This window comes from Erythrolamprus reginae, chromosome 1, assembly GCF_031021105.1.
Source record: "Erythrolamprus reginae isolate rEryReg1 chromosome 1, rEryReg1.hap1, whole genome shotgun sequence".
Taxonomy (NCBI): Eukaryota; Metazoa; Chordata; class Lepidosauria; order Squamata; family Dipsadidae; genus Erythrolamprus; species Erythrolamprus reginae.
In genome coordinates, this window is record NC_091950.1 from 113,778,033 (window position 1) to 113,791,453 (window position 13,421).

At 41.1% G+C, this 13,421-nt stretch overlaps 1 protein-coding gene across 3 annotated transcripts in view; it reads left to right on the top strand.

Moving 5' to 3' along the window:
* The window catches only part of METTL15 (methyltransferase 15, mitochondrial 12S rRNA N4-cytidine), an 84,391-nt gene that overhangs the window by 29,589 nt on the left and 41,381 nt on the right, over positions 1-13,421 (top strand). For all 3 annotated transcript variants that reach the window (XM_070762047.1, XM_070762065.1, XM_070762056.1), the window contains one exon: positions 8,420-8,556. In XM_070762047.1, the coding sequence (XP_070618148.1) occupies positions 8,420-8,556 (137 nt within the window). The remainder of the gene's footprint in view (positions 1-8,419; positions 8,557-13,421) is intronic.

Consider the following 13,421-nt stretch of genomic DNA (forward strand, 5'->3'; position numbering starts at 1 on the left):
AGTCTGGGGACTGGATTGTTGAATGTATTGGGAAACGTTGGTTGAGCTGCCAAGTACCAACCATAAAAATGATTGGTAAGCCAACACTACCTGTATTGGCCTTAAATTTTATACACACACATACAGAGAGAGAGGGAGAGTAGTGATAGATACAGTTGTACATATAGTGACACTATATGTAAAAAATGCACACTAACTTATATGTACTGTATATGTGATTTTTTTAAAAATAGTTTTTGTGTGTTTTTTAAAATAGGTAAGATTTTTTTCCCCAACAAAAGGAAGTTTTGAATCTGAAGGACCGATTTTTGAACAGTGAAAGTCAATAATAGACAAAGTATTTGCAGAGTTGGTATAGAATGACTCATTCTTGTAACACCAGTGCTCTTTATAAAATGAAATGAATTTATTAAATTTCTTTTATATTTATAGTCTTTCTCTTCCTAGGGTTTCTGTCATTACATAAACCTGTGGAGTAGGAATATATATAAGAAGAATGAGTTCTTTGTAGAGAACTACATAACATTGTCTGGCAGTAGAATACTAGTTCATTCTGCTTTCCTGTATGCCGGGATATGGATCTTGTTGATAGTTCAGTGTTTATATTGACTTATCTTACAATTGACCTTGGCTTTTTCTGACCTGTTAAATGTAAAAGATGTAAAAAATGTAAAAGTAAGAATAAACAAGCAATAGGACACTCCAGATAAAATTCAACAAAAGATTCAAAAGATCTTGGAGTAGATAACATTTGTTACATATGGTGTTATATGATCATATTAATAAGACTTCTCAGTTCGTCTATGCTTCTAATACTCAGATGCCTGCAAGAGGGAAAACCAGATCTTTACAGTTTTCCAAACAACAGGAAGAGTTAGTGCCATCCAAATATTGGGCAGGGTGGTGGTAGTGATGGCTGTTGTAATTGTGGAAGAGGAGGGGTAGTGTTACATAGAACAGTTGCAACAGCAAAGAAGTAGTATCTCTTGGGTCCCACAAGATGACATTGCTTAAATGACAGGTTGTGGAATATATTTACTCAAATCAGATTCTAACAAATGGCTAAAAGTAATTAGACACAGGTGATCCTGCAACTAACTAGGGCCTAAGCTCTCAAGAATTTTATATGCAGTAACCACCACCCGGGATTATATCTAAAAACCCATTGTGATTCCTGCTTGCTTGTAAAGATTGCAGTTCAATTTCCATGGAAAATACTTAAGTTTTAAGTACTTTTGTAATTAATTTTGAAGGTGGAATGATGCCATGAGGTCTACTTTTGAAAGCAAAAGGTGGGATATTAAAATTAAAGCATAATTCTGACTACAGTGTATTAGGAGTAGTTTAGGTTTAGAAAGGCAAACATTTATTTTGTAATACTTAATAGCTTGTCCCAATTCAAAGAATTCTGGAAAAGATGGAACAGACCAAGGTACTAAAAATACAATAATTCCAAGGGCTTAAAACAATGGGGTTTTTTGTTTAAAAATTGTTGTTTTATTGTTTTATATCATACATTTCCTTTTTATGTTGAACAATGCGCTCTGTATATGTCCAAGATGTTAACATGCAAACATACAAACATCATCATCATTATAGTCATATATATATATATATAAACAAATATGCAGTAAAATATAAACAAATATACAATAACATCCATCACGTTATAACATATATTGTCTTTCATTATTGTATCGATTATATAACCATCAAGTAAAATAAATAAATTAGCTGTCTATTTTCCTTTCTCATATATACTTGTTTGTTATTTCACCCAATTTTACGACAGCCCATCTCTTTCTATCTTCCTTCTCCTTCCCTCTCTTCCCGTCTCCCCTCCACTTCCCTCTCCTTCCCTTTCTCCTACTCCTTCTGTTCACTTCCCTCTCTCCTTTGCCCTCTCTACTTCCCTCTTCTTCCATCTCCCTCCTCCTCCTTTTCCCCCAACCTTTCTCCTCTCCTTTCCTCTCCACCACCCAACTCCACTTCCCTCTCTACAATCACTCCTAAAACAATGTTGCTTTGGCTTGCTTTCATGATGCTTACAGAAGAGGGTCCATCCATACTCAACAGAGAGAGTATTGCATATAATACAAACTCTAAAAGCTTGTTACCAAGCCCTTGTTACATGAACCTTATGGGCAAATATTAAATGTCAAAACTATTTGGCCCACATTATTTTAGTTATCTCTGTGTTTAGTAAGTTACAGATATGTTTGTAAAAATTTGTAGCCAAATGCCTTACATTTTGTTAGCTGGAAAAACAAATTCCTGGGAAGGTAATAGATGTAGACTACCTAGACCAATTACAAAATTACCTCACAAACTAGCTACTTGGCAATGAGGGGAATTTATCATGAAATACAGATTTACAAACAGGCTAATTGATTACCGGTAATATGCAAGCCATCATATTCTTTAGCCCTGAACTTGAAGATACTTCCATAAGCAGAAGGAAGGAATATCAAGTGATAAAACATGTATTGTGAGTCTGCAAGAATATAATATCAGTTTTAAAAAGCCAGTTGAGCAAAGCACTGAAAAAGTCACCAAGTGCATATTGTACTAGAGAACCTAAGGCTACTCTGTCCTAAAACTTGTCAGATGAAAGGTAGCTAAGTCATTGTTGCAGGTATATTCAAAAGAGAAACATGAAAAGCAATTTTGAATTATAAATTTGAAAAAAAGAAAGAAAAAAAATCTAATATGAATTTGTATTAGAAGTACTATAAAACAAATATTTTGGGAGACAAATTCTGTTCAGAGATGGAAAAATAGTTAAAAATGCAGAAGTTATTTTAAAACCATACATTTTAAACACAATGTACAGTATTTCTATAAAATGAAGTGGTTTTCAGAAGTGCTATGTCATGTCATGATGAAAAGTTTATTTCAAATCAACGATTCGACAATTTCATGGAAATGTCTATATAGGGACATTTCAATTGTCTTATTGCAAACAAGAGCTTCTTACCTAGATTGTCACCTTTCTAGTGATATTCAGTCCAATCCTACTTAGCTTTTTGAAACCAATATAAGTGGACTAGCTGCTACCATCTACTTTCAATATTGTAGCTATATTTTCTTGAAACTGGATAATTAAGACAAAAATCCATAGGCCTATCCTTAATTAGAGGAATAAGGGATTGCAAAGTATTATTTGTTTTTCTATAGCCATAATGAGAAACTAAAATGTACAGTCACACACTAATTATAACATTCCTTTGAGAAGATGAGAGGATATCATAACTATAGAACTGTGACTCATTGCAGGAAATGTTCATATAATCTGTTCTAGAATTTATGGGACCATGGGAATAAAATGTTATTTAGCTGTACATGCTTTAAAAGATGGGAAAATAAACCTAAATGCAATGGAAATTTTAAAAAAATTGATATCTTGTTTTTGTGTTGAATATGACTTGTAATTAGTATGTTGTGTAGAGGTACTGTACAACACATAAACCAGGGTTGGCATATAGTTCTACATATATTAGGTTGCTTTAACTGAATGTAGGGCTTCTTTCCTACTAGGAAAGTGAGTATTAGATTCTTGACTTAAATTCCCAAACATTTAAATATATGCATCATTTATGCTGAAGTTGTCTTTCATTGATTATGCTAGTATTATCCATGAAAGCACAGCATAATCTTTTCCTACACACCTAGTGAATGAATGTTTGTATGCAACAACTAATTTTATAATTCAATTGTCAAGGGCCCAGAGGTAATTTATGAAAGTTGAATGAAAGGTAATGCCTTCAGTGCCACTAAAATAAAGACAAAGTTGATGCAGTAGAACCTCTGATATGGTTCTTTACCATCTCTCTTCCACTAAAGTTGACAGGAGGTTGCAGTGACAAAAAGATTTGTGTTACTTTCTAAGAAATAGAAGCCTGCAGTGACTACACATTGGCATGATTTAAGCAATACATCTTGTTTGAATATTTGACTACTGAAGAAGTCCCTTCAGTTAAAATTCACCACTGAATTGCATATGCATATGATGATAGGTATATTGACATGAATAATGTTTATCTCTGGACAAAAAAATACATAAGGATGATGACTTAGGAAGCACTGATTTTGTATGGTCACGAATGAGTGGACAACTTCTGAGAGCAACTGAGGAATCTCACATGAGAAAAATTGATGAACAATTAAAGAATATTGGCAGATCACTCTAAGGGAAATTGCTGTCAAGCTTGCTATTTCACGGGAACATGTGGGTCATATTATTGATGTTCTTTAATATCAGAAGGCTTGTGCAAAATGGGTTCCTTGAAAAGTGACAACAGAGATGAAAGCTTCTAGAGATGAAATTTGCTAGCAGTTGTCATACTATGAGAATGAAGGTGAAGAATTTCTTCACAACATGACAGTCAATGGAATATGGGCTCTATCCATTTTTTCCATCTGAAAAAAAATCAAAACAAAATCCAGACTTTCCCAGTTATGGGTTTTGGGTAGTTTTGGGTTTATGTGGTATTTTTGGTTGCATTCCCTTAGCATTACATTGCAACACTCAAAACCTTGAAAAAAATGATTAAGCAAATTTGGAACCACAAGAAAGATTTTTTGCTGCAATATTGTTCACCCTTCATGAGCCTTTCAAGAAGCAGTTGTTAAGTTAGATGTCACCATCTTTACCCCATTCACCTTATTAGTCCAGCCATGCAACTTCTGATTTTTCCAAAATGGAAAGATTACAACTTTGTGAGCCTCTGTTTGAATCAAACTGATGGAAGATTATGATCTGATTGAAGAGACACAATGTAGTGCTCTTTTCTGTTGACTTTAAGACGCCTGTCCATCATTGGGAGAAGTGTCTGGCAAATGGTAATGAAAAAAAACCCAGCTAACAATAGACCTCATTTCAAGGATTTGCCCCATTTCATTTATTATAATAACCCCGTTTAAAGTAAAGTTATGGAGTCAATACAATTTTCATTCAATTATTTTAGCCCCAAACCATGCCAGTTTAGATACACTGGAGCTTCATTGACATACAAATATTAAGTTTCTGTTTGAAGACCTCTGACAATAGACAATGTCACATAATAGCCTATTTCACTGGCTGTCAATTCATACATTACCCTACTAAAAATAAAGATCCTTCTAAAAATGGATCTTGTTTCCTAATTTTGTTAGTCTTTCAGGGTTTGATGAAGCATCAATAATAAGTTGACAGATCTGTAGTTTCTTCCTGCTTTTGAAGAATATGTTGCCTTTGTTTTGCTTCAATATTTTAGTGACTGACTTTTGGGGGCGGGGGAACAAAAACTGTTTGCATAATTTGCTTGCATAATTCTCTCCTTCATTTTGATCATTTGACAAGTCCTATGTTTCAATTTCTGGATTTATATATTACTCTTAACCTAAACATGACAAATTGTGTTGCAACACAATTAAAAATATAGCAATAAACAATTAAAACGATTGAGCTATTTACAACAATCAAAACCAAACATGCTAGGGAGTAAAAAGCCTAGTGAATCAGTACACATTCAAAAAATTTTCCAAGAATCTTTTCTTAACAAGAACAATTATATGTGCTTGGTTAACTTCTACAAGTAGAGAAATTCACTGCAAAGATTCTGTCACTGTAGTAGTGCTCAATCAGGTAAGAATCCCACAATCATCACCAGCATATAGTAAAAAACCCCAAAAGGTTCCAAATTTCAAGAGCTCCAAATTTAGAGACCTGTAAATAATAATTAATAGATTGGAATTAATTAATGCGCAGCCAGTGGTTAAAAATGAAGTCATCCTGATTTAGCTTTTAAAATATAATAGGCTGAAGTCTTAGAAGTATTTTTAAGAAAGTTCAATGTAGAGTCCTTTCAGTAATTATAAAAGAATGAGAGCTAAGTTATGAATCACTGTGTGATCCAGGAAAGTTCACAACGGGTACACCAACCTGAATTGAAAGTAGCACTGCTAAACATTCAGTGAAAAATCCATTTTTTAATGTAACCAACTCTCCATCTTAAATGCTTACTGCTACAACATTGGCTCAACCCAATACAATCTTGGGTGTGTTTTCAACAGATACTGTAGATCAAAGAACTATTCTTCAGTAGCACCCCAATCTTACCAGGGTTCAGTTTCATTGTAGGCTACTGACAGATGTCAATCTAGACCAGGGGTCTGCAACTTTAAACATTCAAAGATCCATTTGGACCCATTTCCCACAGAAAAAAACCCACTGGAAATAACAAAACCTGGGTGGGCATAGCCAACTTGATGTCACTCACTTTCACCCAGTCACATGACCTCCTAGCCACGCCTAGCCACAAAACCATTCTCTCTCCATGTCTCTCTCCCTCTCCCCCTTTCACTAACTTCCCCTCTCTGTCCTCTTTTATCTCTGCCTCTTTCTGTATCTCTCTGTATTTCTATCCCATCTTCTCCTCTCTTCCCCCACCCCTCTCTGTCTCTCTCTCTTTCTGTATCTCTCGTCCCCTCTCCCTATCTTCTCCCCTCCCTCCCCCCGTATCACTGTGTAGGTTTCTATGTCTCTCTCTTCTCCCTCTCTCTCCCCCTTTCCCTGTATCTCTCTCTCTCTCTCTCTCTCTGTGCATGTCTGTCTGTCTGTCTCTCTTGAAAAGCCACAGCCAATGAGTGTGGGGTGGCTGGCTATTTGCTTAAGGATGGTCTCCCTGTGTGTATGTATACTTGCGGTCCTGCCACAGCCGGCCAGAAGGTCATGAGACGAGAAAGAGGGAGAGGAGGAGGGTCATTATTGCTTTAATGCAGGAGCGAAGTGGCCCTGCCTTGGCACCCCATTTGCACATAAGGCAGCCTTCACTTACTGCCACTTCAGAATGGAGCTTGCGTCCTTCACGCTTGACCAAAGAGCTGACAGGGAGGGACAACATGGCAAGGTGATGATTGGAGCCTTAGTGCAGGAGGGAAGCTGAGTCTTGTTGCATCCTGTTAAGACTGCCCCACACACAATTTTGCTGTGCTTTGGCGCTCGATTATAGAGGATCTCCCCGTGCTTGTGCACCCTCCCAGCCCTGCCAGAGCTGGACAGGGGGTTGCGAGAAGAGAAGAAGGGAGAGGAGGAAGAGGAGGATCACCTAAAGGGAAGCCTTCCCAGCGGCTGCCAATCATTCCTCAGCCAGTCTGGATTTCCAAAAAGAAGAAATAAAAGGAATAGTGAAGCACCCCAAGGAGAGCTTGCTGGCTTGGCCCAGCCCCAGCTTTCTGAGAGAAAGAGACAGATGCAAAGACAGAGAATGCAAGAGAAGTGGGAGATTGGCTGATGGGTTGAGCGACTTTGACGAGGGCTTTCTCCAAGCCTGACCCCCAGGGTGTACATTCAAGGTTCGGTGGGGACAGCTCACTCTTCCTGCTGCCCTGAACCTCTTAAAGCCGTGGATGGACGCTGCTGGCCCATCCCCCTTTCTGACATCCTCTCTTCCTGGGTCACATTTGCACCCCGCCCAGCACCAACAAGGGCCAGAACAAGCTCCACAAGAGTGGGGCACTAGAGAATGAGCCCCAGATACTTCTCCATCCTCTGCAGTCGCCCTTACTTTCTCAGGTGAGGGAGGGTAAGGGCCAGCCAGTGGTGGGACAGAGAGCTGCAGTTCCGGAGCCATGGGTTGCAGACACCTGGTATAGACCCTGCATTAATCACTTTTATCTGTTGGATGTAGAGATTGATATGAGTGTCATTATTATACTGATAGCATTTTGCCCCAGGTCAATAAGTAAACTTTTGAAGTCTTCTTAAGTATTAAAAGAGAGATGAAGTCTAACTTGCAGCAGTCTGTAGTCTAAATGCCACACTTGTATTAGTAGATTTTTCATTTCTTCTGCCCATTATAAGTTATTAAACCTTTTAAATCATAAGACCTGTAAAGTAAAAAATGTTCGTATATAATATAAAACAATCCCAGAATATCCTGTTGTATTTCTGTTATTTAGCTTTAAAAATGCAGCATACATCATAGAACATGGAACATGAGCTTTTACATTCTAGCCTTCTGAATTATTTGATTACATGATTGTTTCACCAGGCCAGCTCACATTTAATTATACCAAATATGTAATAACTGTTAGTAGTTGTTGGAAAATTTGAGTTCATTTATGTGGCTGTAAAATTTATAATTTTTGAAGATGTCATCTAGGGAACTACTTGAAACTCCTTTATATATCCACTTTTTATTACTTAGAAAATGTCTTTCAGGTGGTTTTGGAAGTTAATACAAAATATGAAGTTATGTTTAATTGCAAATTTTCTTGAGTAATAAAGTTTGCCTATAGGGATCGATGGGGGGAATTGATTGCAACTGAAAGATAAAGGTTTTCGCTTGTTAAATAGAATAAATATACAAGTAACTGAAACGAATGTCAACATTTATATGTTTTTATTCATAAATAACAAAACTTGTTTTCCCCTTAGCATATTCTTGATTTGACCTTTGGAGCAGGAGGTCATACAAATGCAATTTTACAGAAGGCAAAGAATATTAAAATATATGCACTCGACAGAGACCCCACAGCTTATGAATTAGCTCAACAACTTTCTGAATCTTTTCGGTGAGTATAGTTTTTATTTTTTGTTTGATGAGGGATTATATACCATTATTGTGTTGACTCCTCATGACCAACAGAAACATTTTTTGATGATGACCTGTCCCTCACTTGATCCTTCAAATCTTGCAGTGTTACACTTATCAGTACTTTAGATGAGTTCATCCACAACATTGCTGGTTGTCCTTTTCTCTTTCCTTGCAGTTTCCCCCCGTTATTAGATCCTTCTCCAGAGGGTTGGTTCTTTTCATAATACCTTGAAAGTAAGATAAATAAAGCCTGTTTGTACCTTGAGTGAGAACTCTGGGATGTCCATGATAATATATTTGCTTGTTTTCTTCGCTAGTGAAATGTTAGTGTGTTTTCTATCCTTTTTCAATCCAAATTTACTTTTCATGGAGTTTTTACAATACCATTGCTAAATAACAATAACATCTGAACATTTCCAGGGCTTTCTTAGCAGTTCTATCAAGTGCTGGTCTATGATATTTTTTTTATTATTTCTTGTTTCTTTAGTGTCAATGGTGAACCTAAAAGGCAGAAGCTAGCTACCACTTTAGTAGCTCTACTATCTATTCTAAGGCTGAAGTTTATTTCTCCGTACTGAAGGAGTGGGTCCAGCAGTCACATGGGTTGCTCCTGTCCAATCCGTTGGAACTGAGCCTAGTATTAAAAAAGACTGCTGGATCCGCCCCTTCCCCAGAATTCGCTCAGTTCGCATATCCTGCGGTTGTATTGTGATAGCTCGTTCAACATTCTAACACCTTCCCTTCGATCTTTTCCTTCAAAAAGTAGTAAGATTTATTGTCTTTATCTATTTACTTGCACTAATTGCGCCAGCCGTTTAAAAGAAAAAAAGAAAAAAAGCGGCTAGGCTTTTTTCCTTGGGAGAAGTTGCGGTTTCGTTTTCCCCCGGCGGTTTTGCCGGTTACGATTCCTGCGGCCGCTTGTGGATTCTTCTAATCCTTTGGCCTGGAGGTCCTGGTGCAAGTATTTACCTATTGAATTATTGATTATTTATTGTATACAAATATTTAAGGGCTTAAGAAATACCTCCTGCGGAGTGAGACGCCCTCTAGTCTCCTGGACTTAGTCGATCGCTTCCCCTTTAAGAAATTTTACGCAGCGATCTTTTTCGGCGCGAAGGCCTTCGCGCCCTTTTTAAATCTAGGCCTCTCGTGTTGGCCCCCTGCCAGCCGTGTAGGCCTCAGTCCACCGCGTGGATCCCGGAGCGGGCCTTGGGGGTCCCAGGCTAAATTCTCCACCGGCTAAGCCTCCAACCAGAGTGCCTTGGTTTACTTAATTATAAAGTTTAGGGAGGCTGGCCCCGCTGGGTTTGGGGGCACGAACTCTGGGTTTGCCCAGATTGTCCTCAAGTTTCAGCAGCTTCGAGGCCTCGAAGCAGGATCCATTCCTCTTGGGAAATCCTTGAAATTCTTCTCCTTATTATTCAGTTATTGGCTCAGCCTTGTCTTCTGTTAATTGTCAGACTATGGCTTCTTTTCCCAAGAGAGGCACTACCAAAGGTCCCAAAGAGGTTAGGCCTACTGGTAATTCTACTGAAGTTCCCCAGGCCTCTTCCTCCTCTTCCTCAGGCACCCATTCCTTAGCCAAGCCCTCCAGGGCTGAGAAGAGAAGGGACCCAGCCCTACAAAAAATACATGATAAACCAGCCAAACTTTTAAGGTGCAGGCCCAAGTGCATATCAATCCAACCCCCCCGGAGGCCTCTAACCTGCCTCTTTCTGGGGTTCCTGTGCTATCCCTGGATGAGCCAAACCTAAATCCACCCCAACCTAACCTATGGGGTTTAGGTCCAGAGGAGCCAGATTTTACCGAGGATTCCTCCCAGCCAGAACCTGCTCAGGCCCTCAGGGATCCTCCGGCTTTTCCGGCTGATTTTTCTTCCTTGCCACCGGAGTTTTCAGTCTATCTTGACTATTCTGACTAACACCATTGACGCTAAACTCTCATCTTTCAATGTGCCTTCTCTGTCTCATCCCTCTCCACGCTCCTCCCGTCCCGTGAGTTCTTCTCCTTCCTACAGAGCCCCAGCCATGGAGGTCTCTGACTCCTCTCAGGAAGAGGATGAGGACGTGGATGCAGAAGAGGATGATGACCCATTTCAGCGTCTGTCGGAAGATGAGGAATCTCAGATTAAGATTCCAGCCCCAGCTGCTATCTTTCCTTCGCAGCTTTTCAAATCTCTCCTGCTTAAAGCTAGAGTATCCACGGGGCTAGCCGGGCAAGAAAAACAGGCTACTTCTTCCTCAGATCCTCCGGAGGATAATCTTCCTTATTTCATGAAAGAACAGGAAGACAATGAGGTAATTCCTATGCCCAAGTTGTTTAAGGATGCCTTGCTTAAACAGTGGGACCACCCAACTGCTGGCTTTACTCCCACTCCCAAGGACAAGAAGCTCTACAAGCTCTCCTCCGTCTAGGAGGAACTCCTAACATGTCCCAAGCCAGATGAACCAGTGAAGACTCTCCACTCGACTGCCGCCATACCTGGCGAAGCAGAGGAGGTCCTCCGGCCAGAGGACAAACGACTTGAGCAATGCTCAAAAGGAGTCTTCTTGCAGACTCATGGGCCTTTAAGAGTGCTGCAGCGGCATCCTTCTTTTCCAGAGCTATGCTCTTGTGGCTTCGTCAGCTCCAACCACACCTGCCTCCAGATGACTTACGGGGCCAACAGGATTTCAACAAAATCTTCGCAGCTGCCCAATATGTAGCAGATGCTACCCTCCAATCTTCCAGATTTGCAGCCAGGTCAGTAGCAGCCTCCACAACGGCCAGAAGACTTCTATGGCTCCGCCCTTGGCAGGCGGGAGTAAGACAGAAGTGGCAGTTAGCCATGGGTCCGCTGAAACGTGACCTCCTCTTCGGAGACCTTCTGGACCCTCTCCTTACAGAGACCACAGACAAGAAAAAGGTCTTGGGACCTACCACCAAGAAGGCCCCTAAACCGTAGCCCTTTCGGCGCACAGGGCGTCTACAGGATCAGGGCTTCGCATTTCAAAGGAGTCCAGGTCAGTATTCCCCTCGGTTTCGATCCCAATCTAGAACCACCAGGGGCAGAGGTTCCCGTTATCAGAGAGGATCCTCTTCTACCAGGGCTTCCAAAAGAGCCAGATGGTAAGTTTTCCTCCTTTCCCATAGGCGGTCGCCTAGCCTGGTTCTCTTCCGCCTGGCACCGTTCTTGTAAAGACCCCTGGGTCATTGACACTGTGCTAAGGAGCCTAAAGTTAGAGTTCATTTCACCTCCCCCTAACCGTTTTATTTCTTGTCCTTCTCCCAGTTCCCCTCCATCTCGTATCCGAATGGAGGAGGCTATTTCTCATTTGTTGACTATTAGAGCTATTCAACCGGTCCCCTCTCTCCAGAGAGGTTTAGGCTTTCTCCCATCCTCTTCATGGTCCCTAAGACCTCTGGAGGCTGGAGAGCCATCTTAGATCTAAAAAAATTGAACCGGTTCATATAATATAGGATTTTCAAAATGCATTCCTTATCTTCCATTTTTAGCAGCTCTACATCGGGGAGACTTTATGGTGTCTCTGGACCTCACGGAGGCCTTCCTCCATATCCCCATTGTCAAGGTCCATAGGAAATTTCTGCGCTTTGCCTTTCAAGGCAGGCATTTTCAGTGTAGGGCCATGCCATTTGGGCTCTACTCAGCTCCCAGAGTCTTCTCTAAACTCTTGGGATCCTTGGCGGCTCATATCCGGGCTTCTCCCATTCATATTTTATGTTATTTAGATGACATTTTAATTCATGGAAATTCCAGAACTGGGTGGCGGCAGACCTCTCTTTTACCATGTCGGTTCTACAGAATCATGGTTTCTCCATAAATCTTAAAAGGAGCCACCTTGATCCATCCACTTCCATTCTGCATCTGGGAACTATCATTAATTCTGAGTTATCCCAGGTTTTCCTCTCCACTGAGAGAAAACGCAGCTTTTTGGATCTCATTGCTCGCATCCTGCCCCAGCAATCTACCTCCATTGCCACCCTATCTTCCCTTTGGGTAAAATGGTGTCATCTTTTGGTATTGTCCCCTGGCCCTGTCTTCACGCCAGGGAACTACAGTGGCTTCTATTACCTCCCAGAGATCGGGCCACAGCTACTCGAATCGTCGCCATTCCACCGACGGTTCGCAGATCCCTCAAGTGGTGGACTTCTCCAGCCCTAGACAAGGGATCTCCCTTCCAGTGCCCCGACCAGTTGTAGTCTCCACAGATGCCAGCCTCTCGGGCTGGGGAGCCCACGCCCAGGGTCTTTTAGCTCAGGGCACATGGTCACTGGGGGAGGCTTCCAGGCCCGTCAATTGATTAGAATTAAGAGCCGTGTCTCTAGCTCTAAAACAATTCCAATCTCACATCTCCAACCAGCATGTGCTGATTTTCACCGACAATATAGCCACCAAAAGCCATATTTGCAGACAGGGAGGCACAAGAGCCTAGGCCCTCAGGAGGGAGGCCCTGAAGTTAGGCCTTTGGGCAGAGAAGAATCTCCAGTCGCTTCTAGCCGACCACATCTCGGGGAGCCTCAACGTCCAAGCGGACTGGCTCTCGCGAGCGACCATAGATCCAGGCGAGTGGAATCTCCATCAGTCACTGTTCCACCAAATCTGCCTCAGGTTCGGCCATCCAGTGTTGGATCTATTGGCGACCAAAGCCAAGGCCCAGCTCCCTCACTTCATCTCCAGGTTCCCGTCTCCGGGAGCAGAGGCAATCACTGCTCTCAGGAGTCCTTGGCCTCCAGGTCTATTGTAGGCCTTCCCTCCAATTCCAATTCTGCCAGACGTGATCAACAAAATCCTCCTGGAGAAGGCCCGAGTAATTCTGATTGCCCCTCACTGGCCTCGCAGGC